This window comes from Pantherophis guttatus, chromosome 2 (assembly GCF_059756535.1).
Source record: "Pantherophis guttatus breed Tessera chromosome 2, ASM5975653v1, whole genome shotgun sequence".
Lineage (NCBI taxonomy): Eukaryota > Metazoa > Chordata > Lepidosauria > Squamata > Colubridae > Pantherophis > Pantherophis guttatus.
The window spans coordinates 255,560,084-255,573,266 of NC_142064.1; the positions used below are offsets into that span (position 1 = coordinate 255,560,084).

At 44.7% G+C, this 13,183-nt stretch overlaps 1 protein-coding gene across 1 annotated transcript; it reads left to right on the forward strand.

Moving 5' to 3' along the window:
* Positions 1-408: 408 nt before the first annotated feature.
* Positions 409-13,165, forward strand: LOC117668056 (uncharacterized). Its single transcript, XM_034421745.3, has 7 exons — positions 409-538; positions 2,145-2,453; positions 5,064-5,405; positions 5,685-5,805; positions 8,805-8,857; positions 9,680-9,729; positions 12,369-13,165. Exons 1-7 carry the CDS (start codon positions 460-462, stop codon positions 12,474-12,476), a joined length of 1,062 nt encoding a protein of 353 aa, XP_034277636.3. The 5' UTR covers positions 409-459; the 3' UTR covers positions 12,477-13,165.
* Positions 13,166-13,183: the final 18 nt, after the last annotated feature.

Sequence of the window (13,183 nt, forward strand, 5' to 3'; positions counted from 1 at the left end):
AGTAATTATGTTAGTGAAGAACATTACAAAATCCATGTCATGTCCATACCCCACCCCCATCCCTGGGCAGAGATTGGCACTGTCAGACTTGCAAGATTCAGCTTTACAATAAAGCAGAATTAGCTCATCTAAATCATGTTTTTAATCTGGTCTACCTCCTAAACCTACCTAATCACAAGGGTCTCTAAAGGAGATAACTCACCCCTTGAATTGCACCCAGAAGCTGACTGAATGTTCTAAAAAATTGGGAATAACATGAAATTGAGAGGAAAGATCTTCCTGATGATTGCCAGGTCCCTTGAAGGGTCCCACCCACAGAGAAGCTGCCCTTCTATTCCCTTCTCCTTTCTCATGCTTGTTGACAACATTTGTGGTTTCTCTTTCCCCTCCAGCTTCCCCAGTTCCTCATTACAACTGTCCAAAGCTGTGCCTTGTCTCTATTCCAGCCTTTACCCACCAATGAAGCCCTTTCTCTTCTTAATTCCAGCCGCCGTGGCTGCTCTCACCCTGGCAGGGACAACTGTGTGGCCTCTTCAAGGTAAGCTTTCGGTCCTTGGGGAAGGCCTCTTCAGCCCAGCCCTGTCCAGGTTGAAGGTAGCTTCAGGCTGATACAGCTGGGTGGCATTACAGGTGGGGACCATATTTTAATTTGGAAAATTAAAGGATGAGCCAGTTTGATCTAGTGGTTAAGGCACCGCTAAATCCAGTAAATAATTGAATGTTGCATGGCACCCAGAGTTGCTCTTTCGGCGATGGGCAGCCATATAAATGTGGCAAACAAATATATCTTGTCTTGTCTTGTGTCAGAAATGCAGGAACTAGAAAAGGGGAATAGGGATGATTAAAGAAAACTATAGGAAAGAAATAAAGTACTAAATATTACACATAGTCACTGCAGCCAGATTGGCGTTCGCCCAATATTGGAAAACTGATCAACTGCCAGCAGACCAATTGATAATCCAAAAGATCTATAATTGTGCGGAAATGGACAAATTAACGTTTGAAATGAAGGATAAGGTAGACTCAAAAGGTTATATAGCGTGGAATAGGTGGTATAATTGGATAACTCGTAGAAATGAAATGTAAAATTCTGTACGAAAATAATAATTAACAAATATGCACCGTTAATTAGATAATGGACATGAGACCAAAGTCATTTTTTTAAATGTATTCTCGTCTATATTAATATATGTATTTTGTATATACATGGTATAACATTTTACTTTTTATATGTTTAATAAAGTTTTGTTTTTAAAAGAAAAAAAAAGAAAAAAAGAAAAGGGGAATAGCAACAGCAATAGCACTTAGACTTATATACCGCTTCACAGTGCTTTACAGCCAGTGGTGAAATCCAATTTTTTTTTACTACTGGTTCTGTGGGCATGGCTTGATGGACGTGGTGTTGCTTGGTGGGCGTGGCAGGGGAAGGATACTGCAAAATCTCCATTTCCTCCCCATTTCTGGGGAAGGATACTGCAAAATCCCTATTCCCTCCCCACTCCTGGGGAAGGATATTGCAAAATCTCCATTCCCACCTCACTCTGAGACCAGCCATTTGCCGGTTCTCCAAACTACTCAAAATTTCCGCTACCGGTTCTCCAGAACCTGTTAGAACCTGCTGGATTTCACCCCTGTTTACAGCCTTCTCTAAGTGGTTTACAGTGTCAGCATATTGCCCCTATAATCTGGGTCCTCATTTTATTGTCCTTGGAAAGATGGAAGGCAAAGTCAACCTTGAGCGGGTCAGAATGGCTCATTAAATTATTAATTTAATATTTAAAAATGTTAAAAGCTTTGATCAAATATAAAGTTGCAAGGTCTAAATAAATTGCGGTAAGTGAATTGGATCCATGGTTGAGATAGACTGAAAACTCTCTGTTGCTATGGTTCTTCTGATGCTTGGCCAGAGATTGTGGTTGGCCAAGATGTTCACCTTGGAGAGTGAAAAAAAAACATGTGGATTTTGATTGTAGGGTCCAGGCTGCCATCTTGACTGTTTTGGCATCTCCTCCCTTCCCTGGTGCAATGCCTCAGAATTATAGAAAAATTGTGATTTTGGCATTCGGGGCTGGCTTTGTGATGTGAGTGTGTGTATGTGTGTGTGAAGAATGATTAGTTAACATTTTTTATCCTCATAATTTCAGAAATAGTCAATGCTGGAGGTGAGATTCAAATTCCATGCGACCGGAAAAATGTCCAACTCATATGGTACTGGATTCCCCGTTACCCCATCTGTGCAGGCCTAAAAATGGGCCGAATAGAAATCTACCGTGTAATTTCTAACGAGATGCACATTAATGAAAATCTGGAGAGATTTCAAGGGATGATGCTAGAAAAAAATAATGGAAAGTCCGTCCTCACCGTCCCGCTCCAACACATGAATGACTCCGGCACTTTCTATTGTTTCGATGGAAGAAGTAACTCATCCTTTATCTCAGTCGTTGTGAAATCTGGTAATAAAAAACGGGGGCATTTTAGGGCTTCGGGAAGTAGATATTGAATATCCTCCTGGCACCAAATGATGGGTGGAAATAGCAGCAGGCTGTTTGAAAATGGCTCTGACGTCTTCCAGAAGGCCTCCACACATCTGAGTGGTCTAGCCAGTTGTTGGCTTGAAGGAATGTCAGTGTGTGGGCCTTAATACACACCCTGGGTTTGAATGGTCCAAACTCGTAAATTTAGACCAGTACCTTTTAGACTTGGCAACTTTAAGATGTGTGGACTTCAACTCCCAGCTCCTGGGGGTTCGCAGGGATTCTGTGCAGTTTGGAGAACCTCCAAATCCCACTCCTGGCTCGCCCTTCCCACCTGCCCCCACCCAGGAATCCCCACGCGGCCCATTTTGGATGCAGGTAAATGCAGGGCGTGCACGGAGGCTCAGGGAGGGTGGAAAATGGGCCTACTGGAAATTCGGGAAGGCATTTTTCCGGCCTCCAGAGGGCCTCCGGAGCCTGGGGAGGCTGTTTTCGCCCTCCCGAAGGCTCAAAGAAAACTTCTGGAGCCTGGGGAGGGCAAAAACGCCCCCCCCCCCGCCGTGGTGCAGGAGGCCAACTAGGTCACGCCCACCATGGCCACGCCCATCCAGCAACTGGGCAGAGAACCCCTTGCTAAAATTTTTGAAGCCCACCCTTGGATAGATGGATGATAAAGATCTTCAAATATCTAAAAGGCTTTCTTTAGAGGATAGGCCAGATTTGTCCTGTGCTGCTCTGGAAGACACAGCTAGAATCAGTGAATGGTCTAGTGATTATAGCACCAGAATAGAAACCAGGAGATAGTGGGTTCTAGTCCCACCTTAGATGTGAAAGCCAGCTGGGTGACTTTGCCAGTCACTGTCTCTCAGCCCAACTCACCTCACATGGTTGTTGTTGTGGGGAAAAAAGAAGGACGAAGAAGTATTAGGTATGTTCACTAGCTTGAGTTATTTATAAAAATAATAAAGACAAGGTAAAAAAAAATCTAAATAAATAAAGTGGAGAAAAAAAAACTGGGATGAACAAATCCAAATAAATATTCCAAATCTAGTGTTTGATTAAAAAAAATGCACAGGTAGGTTCCCATTCACTGGAGGCTTAAACAAAGACAACCTGGCCATTTGTTTGGCATATTGTAGTCATAGATTTTAGTGAGCCAAGTCTAGATGATCTCCAGCACCCCTTCTACCTGTCTTTGACAGGAAAGCAAGGACATGATGACAATGGTTTCATCCCCAGCATCTGATTGACAGAGAGTATATTTTCCAAATCAAGAAGCTTCTATGTAGATATTGATGATACAGATAGTCCTCAACTTATTCATTTAGTGACCGTTAGAAGGTATAACACCACTAAAAAATGTGGCAACTGTTTTTTACACTTACAAGTGTTGCAGCATCTCCGTGATCACATGATCAAAATTCAGACACTTGGAAACTGGCATGTATTTATGACAGTTGCACTGTCCCTGGGTCATGTGATCACCTTTTGTGACCTTCCCAGGCAAGCAAAAATCAACGAGGGAAGCCAGATTTGCTTAATGAACAAATGATTCACTTAACAACTATGGCAAGAAAGGTTGTAAAAATGGGGCAAAATTCACTAAACCAGCTCCCTTGCTTAGCAATGAAAAATTTGGACTCCGTTGTGGTCGTAACTCAAGGACTACCTGTATAGCAGGGGTGAAATCCATCAGGTTCTGACAGGTTCTGGAGATCTGGTAGCGGACATTTTGAGCAGTTCGGAGAACCGGCAAATACCACCTCTGGCTGGCCCCAGAATGGGGAGGGAATGGGGATTTTGCAATACCCTTCCCCTGGAGTGAGGCGGGAATGGAGATTTTGCAGTATACTTCCCCTGGGAGTGAGGTGGGAATGGAGATTTTGCAGTATCCTTCCCCTGCCACGCCCACCAAGCCACACCACACCCACCAAGCCACACCCACAGAACCAGTAGTAAAAAAATTTGGATTTCCCTACTGCTGTATAGCCATTAACCTATTAAAAAAAATAAAGTCTGCTCGCATTTCTCATTTCTTCAGATGGATTCCTTCATGATTAGATGATGAACCTTTGCCTGTCTGATTCTCCTAAATTTATTTTGATTTGCTGGATAGCCAAGTGCAATACTATAAAGGAGAGAAATTTCCTTCCACTATTCTCCCTTGTACCTCACGTCTCCTTTTAGTGGGAGTATTTCACTAAATGCAGTATGGAATTCTATGTGTAACCAGGTAATAACGGATAACTTAAACCTCTCATTCAGATCTCAGTGTCTCCCAAAAGATATTCCTTACCTCTCCCAAAGACGCTTTTCCAAAAGGCAACTGGACTCCCTTGATTTTTTTTTCTTTGAAAACATTTCACTTCTCATTGAAGAAGCTTCTTCAGTTCTAACTTTTTTTCGGTTAGAACTGAAGAAGCTTCTCGGATAAGAAGCGAGATGTTTTCAAAGGAAAAAAAAACCAAGGAAGTCCATGTTGCCTTTTGGAAAAGCACGACCTGGATGATTAGGAATCTCCATAAACATTTATCCTTCCCTCTGTAGTTGCAAATCTTTGAAGGAATAACATGTCGGTATTTCTGACAGATAATCGACATGGGATGACAGTTTCCCCTCCTGAGAAATCCCAAAGAAGCAAACGGCTAGTAAAGCTGACCTGCAATCTTTGTGATGACAACATGAAAGGCCAAATTCATGGAAGCTCTACCATCGCCTGGACTATTAATGGGCAAGAATCTTCTAAGCACATTTTTAAGCCCCTAAGAACTGCAATCTTAGTGGAAGACAGTCCCCCAAATTATGGTCTCTGGAAATGCAGCAATTCCAGATGTCCTACACAATCTGACGGCTACTGCTTCGAAGATGAATTCAGAATTTCAGAGAGAACAGAGATGGAGGAAATGTTCTGGTCTACTCCAGCACCATTCTGTGAGTATAAGAGTTATTCCCTGCCCATATCACAACTACCATCTGCATGGATTATGGTTCAGTTAAAATCATATAACACAGGGGTGTCAAACTCAATTTCAGTTACTTTTGCCATCTCTGTCATCTCTATCAGTTTGAAGCTCTGGATATTTATTATTAAACCCACACACGGGGAGAGTGGGTAGGGATTCCACCACATGACGGAGGCTGCCATCTTAACTTTCTTGAGTGACCTGGAATAACCCCCTTTTCTCCGTTCTATTTTATGCCTCTCCAAAGATAAAGAGAAGAAGTTTATGATCCAAGTCATTGGCGGTTGCGTGATAGGAATTTTCGTTCTCCTATGGATGGGGGTGACTATATTTGTTCTCCGGGAGAAGCTTCCATCACGGAGAACCAGGTAAAGATTTTTTAAAAAGGAAAGAATGTCTCCCTTGAATTCAGTTCAGTTCCTGGTAGGTGTAGGCAGAAGTGGGCTGCTGCCAGTTCGGGCGAACCGGTAGTTCCGGCCAGCAGCTGGGCCCGTCTACCCACCCTTGTGCTATCCTGTTCCTATATAATCGCTGTTTTTTCAATGCCACGTGCATGTGCGGAAGGCATGCATCAGGGATGGGTTCTACTTACCTCCGCTACCGGTTTGCAACGGGAGTGCTCGCGTGCTCACTTTGTTCGCGCATGCACACTTCTGCACATGCACAGATCATTCATAATAACGTCTGGGCGGGTGGGCGGAGCCTCCCACCACTATTACTACCGGTTCGCAAGAACCGGACCGAACCGGGAGTAACCCACCACTGGCGCTCACTAGCGAAGCCAGCATGCATGCACACTCACATTTTTGGTTCTAGGCAAACCAGTTGTAACAGTAACAGAGTTGGAAGGGACCTTGGAGGTCATCAGTCCAACCCCCTGCTCACGCAGGAGACCTATACTAGGGATTCGAACCGCCAAACTGCCAACCTTTCTGATCAACAGGCTCAGCGTCTTAGCCACTGAGCTACCTAGCCAGGTTGTTATAGTATGTAATGCCCACCTCTGGATGTAGGGATGTTACTTCCTTGATTTCCATGGTGGTAGGAGGCTGGGCAGAAACTGCTCATGATTGTCTTCTTCTTGGGTGAAATCCTTACAATCTGGCCAACAAAATGACATGGAACCAAAAGAAGAAGACCTCGATGGAGATATGTGAGCTCCATTATCAAAGTGATGAGGAGTGAAAAATACATTAAGTCCACAACAGATAAATCATATTCAGAAGAGAGTCAGATGCCTTCCTAATTCAGTGACGCATAAGAAGGGGAAGAAGGTACACCACAATCAGATATGTAAGATCCTCTTATTATAACCAATGTCAATAAAATAATTTTAGCCTTCCTGTTGCATTTCCTGGCTCGGTCAACTTAGTGGGAGTGACACAAGGTTTTATTTAGCACTTTAAATTGCACCCTGGAACAAATGAAGCTACCTAAATGCAGATGTTGTTTGGGAGAACTGAGTCTCTCTCACATCAGGATGTGGGCTGTTGCACAGCTGTACTTGCCAGATGTTATCTTCAAGGGCAGTCCCATGTAGCATCAGTTATAGTAGTCAGGTACTGAGGCGATGAGGGCTTGAGTGAAGTATTTCTGGTGATCTAGTAGGAACTGGGAATCCGGAAACACTTCCAGATTACAAACAGGTTTCTTTTAGGGGAGCACAGCTCCTTCTGGAGCTAAAATCAGAATCCTCAGGGTTGTTATAATATAAAGCTTAATTCAGGGAGCTAGCTGTTATCCGTGAATGGTGTGAATGAGTTTTTAATGTTTTTAATGTTTTTAATTTTTCAATGTCTTTTTATAATGATTTTTTAAATGTATTGTGAGCCGCCCTGAGTCTTTGGAGAGGGGCGGCATATAAATTTAATTAATTAAATTAAAGTAAATGAAATTTAGATCAGTGTTTCTCAACTTTGACTGTTTTAAGCTGTGTCAACTTCAGTTCCCAGAATCCCCAACTAGGCTGCTGGCTGGAGAATTCTGGGAGTTTATTTATTTATTTATTGGTTCGATTTATATGCCGCCCTTCTCCGGAGACTCAGGGCGGCTTACAATGCATTAAGCAATAGCCTTCATACTTTTGTATATACCTGCTTAGTAGGGCTTTCGGGCCCCCCCTAAGCGGTGTTCTTTTTTATACAAAGTCAGCTTATTGTCCCCACAATCCGGGTCCTCATTTTACCTACCTCGAAAGGATGGAAGGCTGAGTCAACCTTGAGCCTGGTGAGATTTGAACTTGCAGTAATTGCAGGCAGCTGGTGTTACTTAACAGCACTTTAGTCTTCTGCACCACCAAGGCTCAGTTGAAATCTTCACAGCTTTAAGTCACCAAAATTATGGCTTTTATCTAAACACTGCTTTAGATAAATAGAATAAACTTTCAGAAAGCTGAGATCATTAGAAAGGGATGGAAGTCTCTAAGTGAGCTATAGATAGAATACCGTAATCAATTTCCCTACAGCAAGGGTGTCAAACTGGAGGCCCATGGGCCAGATGCGTCATGCGCAGGCCACGCTCACCCCAGCTCCGCGAAGGGGAAAAATGTCATGAAACATCACATGAGGGCAACGTGATGCAGTGAGTTACAGTGATACAGTGACAACTGTGCCCTACAGGGAAAATTTTTTTTAATTGTTTGACCAAACCAGGGGTTGGGTTAGATCAGAGGTGTCAAACTTAAGGCCCATGGGCCGGATGCAGCCCGTGGGGTACTTAAATCTGGCCTGAGGGGCCGGCTTGGAAATAACAAAGTACCAGCCCGTGGTGCCTCTGGCAGCCAAAGCGGGGTGCAGGGGGGCTGTGTGAGGCTCCCCGTTTTGACTGGCAAGGTGCTGCAGGAGGTCGTCCAGGCAGAAAACGGGGTGGGGTGTGTGTGTGAGGCCCCTGTGCCCTGTTTTGGCTGGCAGGGTGCTACAGGAGGCCATCCAGGCAGAAAACGGGGTGTGTGTGTGTGCGAGGCCCCCTGTGCCCTGTTTTGGCTGGCAGGGTGCTATAGGAGGCCATCCAGGCTGAAAATGGGGTGCAGGGGGCCTCACGCGCCATCTCCCGTGCCCTGTTTTAGCCAGCAGGGTGCTGCAGCAGGCATCTGTCCTGTCCCATCCCTTCCCCACCCCCCTGGCCAGCCTGCGGAGGAGAACTACAATGCTGATCCGGCCCTTGAAAAAATCCAATTTGACACCCTTGGGTTAGATGATCTTTAAGGTACCTTCAGATTCTAGAATCATTTGATTTTTCCATATTTTACCCTACATGTTCCAGCACTCATATTAAATATCTGATTTAGCGCAACACTGTGTTTTCCTTGTATAAATTAATCTTATAAACACCAGATATTTAAGAGGCATTTCTCTGTCATCCTTTTAAGCCCCAGTAAAATCGCAAAGGAGCCAAAATCACAAGTGATTCAGAATTCAGTTGGTGAGTACAGTATTTAAACTTCTGTTTTCCCCCCTCCTTTTTTTTTCTGATCTATGACTCGCTTTCTTCCTTCTCCTGCTGCTGCCGCTGGAGCCAAGACTGCTGCTCCGCTGGGGTGTGCACGGGCAGCCCCAGGAGGGCAGGCAGATGTAAGGCCGACACTGGCAGTGGGGAAGGGAGACCCACTGTGCTCGGCCAAAGAGCCGTCTCGGGGGAACATGATGAGGCTCGCTCACCTTTTGGGCCTGCCGTGCTCGGCTTCCACCCACTTGCCTTCCCCTTGGGTCCCGTTGCCTGCATCCAGCCCATGACAGGGGATGCGCTGCTTCTGGGATGGGCCACCTGCCCTCCCGGAGTACTTTCTTCCTTCTCCTGCAGCAGCCGCTGCTCAGACCAGTTATGTGTGAGTGTGTGTGTGTGTGTAAGAGAGAGAGAGAGAGAGAGAGAGAGAAGAAAGAAAGAAAGAAAGAAAGAAAGAAAGAAAGAAAGAAAGAAAGAAAGAAAGAAAGAGTGATGTCATGTTGGCCACACCTGCCTGGTCACATGACCACCAGGCCACACCCACCAAGCCACGCCCACAGAGCCTGTGGCAAAAAAATTTAGATTTCACCACTGGACGAAAGGCTGAGTCAACCTTGAGCCTGGTGAGATTCGATCTGCCAAACTGCTGGCAGCCGGTGATCAGCAGAAGTAGCCTACAGTACTGCACTCTAACCACTGCGCCATCGCAGCTCATTAAAAGCTGTTGACCAGGTCTTTAACAAATCAGAGTGAGTTGCTGTAGCTTGTTCTATTGCATTTGCTAATAGCTTTCAATCCTAGGAATAGAAAAACCCTTCAAGAACCAAGAGAAAGACGTAGAGATGAATGAGGTAAGTTTTGTATTACTGCTCCTGTTTCTGATTGTTATATTAATTATTGAATAGAGTAATAGGCCACGTTTCCAATACCAGAAAGAGTGGTACAAACGCGATTCCCATTCTAGTTTGCTTCTCAAGTGCAAGCCATTATAAATTAAAACCGTTCTACAAGTTAATTTACACATATTTGCATATTAGGCCAGTCTAAGTCTCTCCTTCAGAGGGTAATGGGTGTTTTATGCATCGTACTCTTCGGCTGTTTGTTTCCCAGGCATAAAGTGGCTGCAAATAATGCCAGTTTAAGAAATTGCTTTTCGGATTCTAATCTTTCCTTTGCACTCCCATGTTTCCCTGAAAATAAGACCCTGTCTTATATTTTTTTGAACCCTGAAATAAGTGCTTGGCCTTATTTTCGGGGAAGTCTTATTATTTTGGGGTGAATGGAGCAAGATGGGGCTCCTCTTCCCATCTTATCTGATTTCTGTGTTTAAATATTTTTGTGGAGAGCTTATTTTTTTGGGGGGAGGCTTATTTTAGCGTATGCACTCAAAAGCCCGATTGGGCATATTATCAGGGGATGTCTTATTTTCGGGGAAATAGGGTAGCAACAAGAAGCTTCTTCAGCTCTGACTGGATGGAGGGGAATAGAAAGATCCACCATCCAGTCAGAGCTGAAGAAGCTTCTTGGATGAGAAGTGAAACCTCTTCAAAGAAAAACCAGAAAGTCCAGTTGTCTCTTGACTATTAACCTTGAGTTTGCTGAAGTTGGGAAATGGTTAGTGTGAAGAGGGCAGGTTGCCTAGAAAAGCCATCACAGCTCATCAAGATAATGCTTGACTTACACCTGTCTGTTTAGTCACCATTCCAAGTTACAAACGGCACTGGAAAAAATGACTTGTGACTATTTTTCACATGACTGTCACAACATCCCCATGGTCACGTGATCAGAATTTGGGTACTTGTCATCTGGCATGTATTTATGTCCCGAAGTCACGTTTAACCTTCCCAGGTGGTTGCCGACAGGCAAAGTCAATGGGGGAAAACCCAGATTTGCTTAACAATCACATGGTTCAGTTAACTGCAGTGATTTTGGGCTCTTTTGTGGTCATAAGTCAAGGACTATTTGTACTTAAAAGAGCTTGTGACAGATGTTCCTTTGCTGCCACCTGGTGGTCTTCTGGATCTTCTGTGTCACATGAGAAAAATTCATCTTCCTTCCCCTGTCCTAACCACTTTCTATAGAGGGACAATCGAGAGCATCCTGTCATGTTGCATTACAGTCTGGTTTGGAACCATTACTGCTTCAGACAGAAAGGCGGTGCAGAGAGTGGTGAGGACGGCAGAAAAATTCATTGGCAGCTCACTCCCTTCTATCCAGGACATGGCACTTAAGTGATGCTTGAGCATCACGTTCTGCTTTTGAAACATTATGTTTAGCAACAATAAAAAAGAAAAACTTTTGTAATATCATTTCTCTTTCCCTCCCCCTCTCTCTCTTTCCCTCCTCCTCTCTCTTTCCCTCCCTCCTTTTCTTTCTCTTTCTCTCTCTTTCTCTTCTCCCTCTCTTTCTCTGACTCTCTTTCCCTCCCCTTCTCTCGATTTCTCTCTCTCTCTCTTTCCCTCCCTCCCTCTGTCTCTCTCTCTCTCTCTCTGCCTCTCTCTCCCCCCTGAACTGGTGTTGGGTGGTGCGAATCTGACGTCTGTAGGCTGATGAGCCCAGGAGCAGTGCGCCGAAGCTCAGCTGGCTGATGGTGAGGCGGGGCATCCCAACACAGGCAGCTCTGCAGGAAAAGAAACTGGTTTTTTCTTTTGTTTTGCCAAGCCGAGCCGACACAGGGGTTGCATTGTGGCTCCACGTAGTAATGGGCTTCAGGAGGAGGAGGGGACGCGTCTTCCCCCTTTGTGAAGCATATGAGTGAAAAAGTTCACTCAATCAATTCCAACTTTGCGAGATCTTTTTCTTTCACGAGAAGTTGGAATCGGTGAGTGAAATGCGATGCGGAAACGTGATTGGAGCTGGGCTGGGGCGACTGTGCGCGTGCCCACAGAGAGGGCTCTGTGTGTTATGTCTGGCACACATGTCACAGGTTCGCCATCACGGCCCTATAGCATTCCAGACAAATAGTTGTCTAATCTCTTCTTGAAAACCCCCATTGATGGAGCACCCACAACTTCTGGAGGCAAGTCGTTCCGCTGATTAATTGTTCTCCCTGACAGGAAATTTCTCCTTAGTTCTAAGTTGCTTCTCTCCTTGATTAGTTTCCATCCATTGCTTCTTGTCCTGCCTTCGGGTGCTTTGGAGAATAGCTTGACTCCCTCTTCTTCTTTGGGGCAGTCCCTGATTTGCACGTCACTATCCTTAGATCTGAGTTCTCCAGTGAGAAACCATCAAAATAACTCTTTAACAGATTAACAGAGTTGGAAGGGACCTTGTAGGTCATCTAGTCCAACCCCCTGCCCAAGCAGGAGATCCTACACCATTTCTGACTGATGGCAGTCTCTTCTTGAAAGCTTTGACTATACGGTGTGGTCATTAACCTGAGCTAAAATTCAGTAACTTTGATGGTGGTTGAAGGAGTTTGCTATATACTGACCGCAGGGGCTTTGGTCTTTTGATCTCTCTCTCTTCCCCCCCCTTCTGTTTTTTTTAGGGAGGAGAAGGAATCCAGTACTCAGTACTGCAATTCAAGGAGCCTGAGCAATGCCAGAGTCAGAAAAAGGAGGGGACCCCTGCTATCATCTATGCAGAAATGCTCTAGAGCAATTGTTCAAAAAGCTGATCTGTCCAAAAGGAAGATATACGATCCTTCGGTGCAGCGTTTCTCAACCATGGAAGCTTGAAGATGGTTGGACCTCAATTCCTGGAACTTACACAATCCTTTGGTGTAGTGCAGGGGTATCAAACACAAGGCCTACGGGCTGGATCTGTCCCATGGGTCCGTCCCGTGGATTCGTCCCACGGGGTGCTGAAATTTAGTGTGCTGAAGCTGATGCCCCACCATCCCCAATCTCAACCTGACCAGGCTAAGGACTAGCCAAGTGAATACCTGGTAGGCAGAATCCATCCCCATTTTCTTCCCCAAAAACTAAGGTGTGTCTTATACTCCAGTGCGTCTTATGCTCCGAAAAATATGGTAAGTCCTAAGGTGTCTTTTGGAGCAAAAATTAATATAAGACCCGGTCTTGTTTTTGGAGAAACATGGGTAACTCTAAAGGGTCACTGAATGAAGTGTTGTAAATCGAGGACTACCTGTACAAGCAGGATGACATTATACCAGTAAACTTCTTTGGGATTAAGAAGGCAGTCATTCAACAGCGGACTTGGAGGCAGGGGGGATAACCTGTAGGAATGTAAAATACAAAATCTATTTTTTTTTTGTCCCATTTATGATATTTTTGTTTTGCACAGTTTTTCCTTTATGTCTAAATAAATGTTACTGGGCCTGTCACACAACTAGTCACTCTG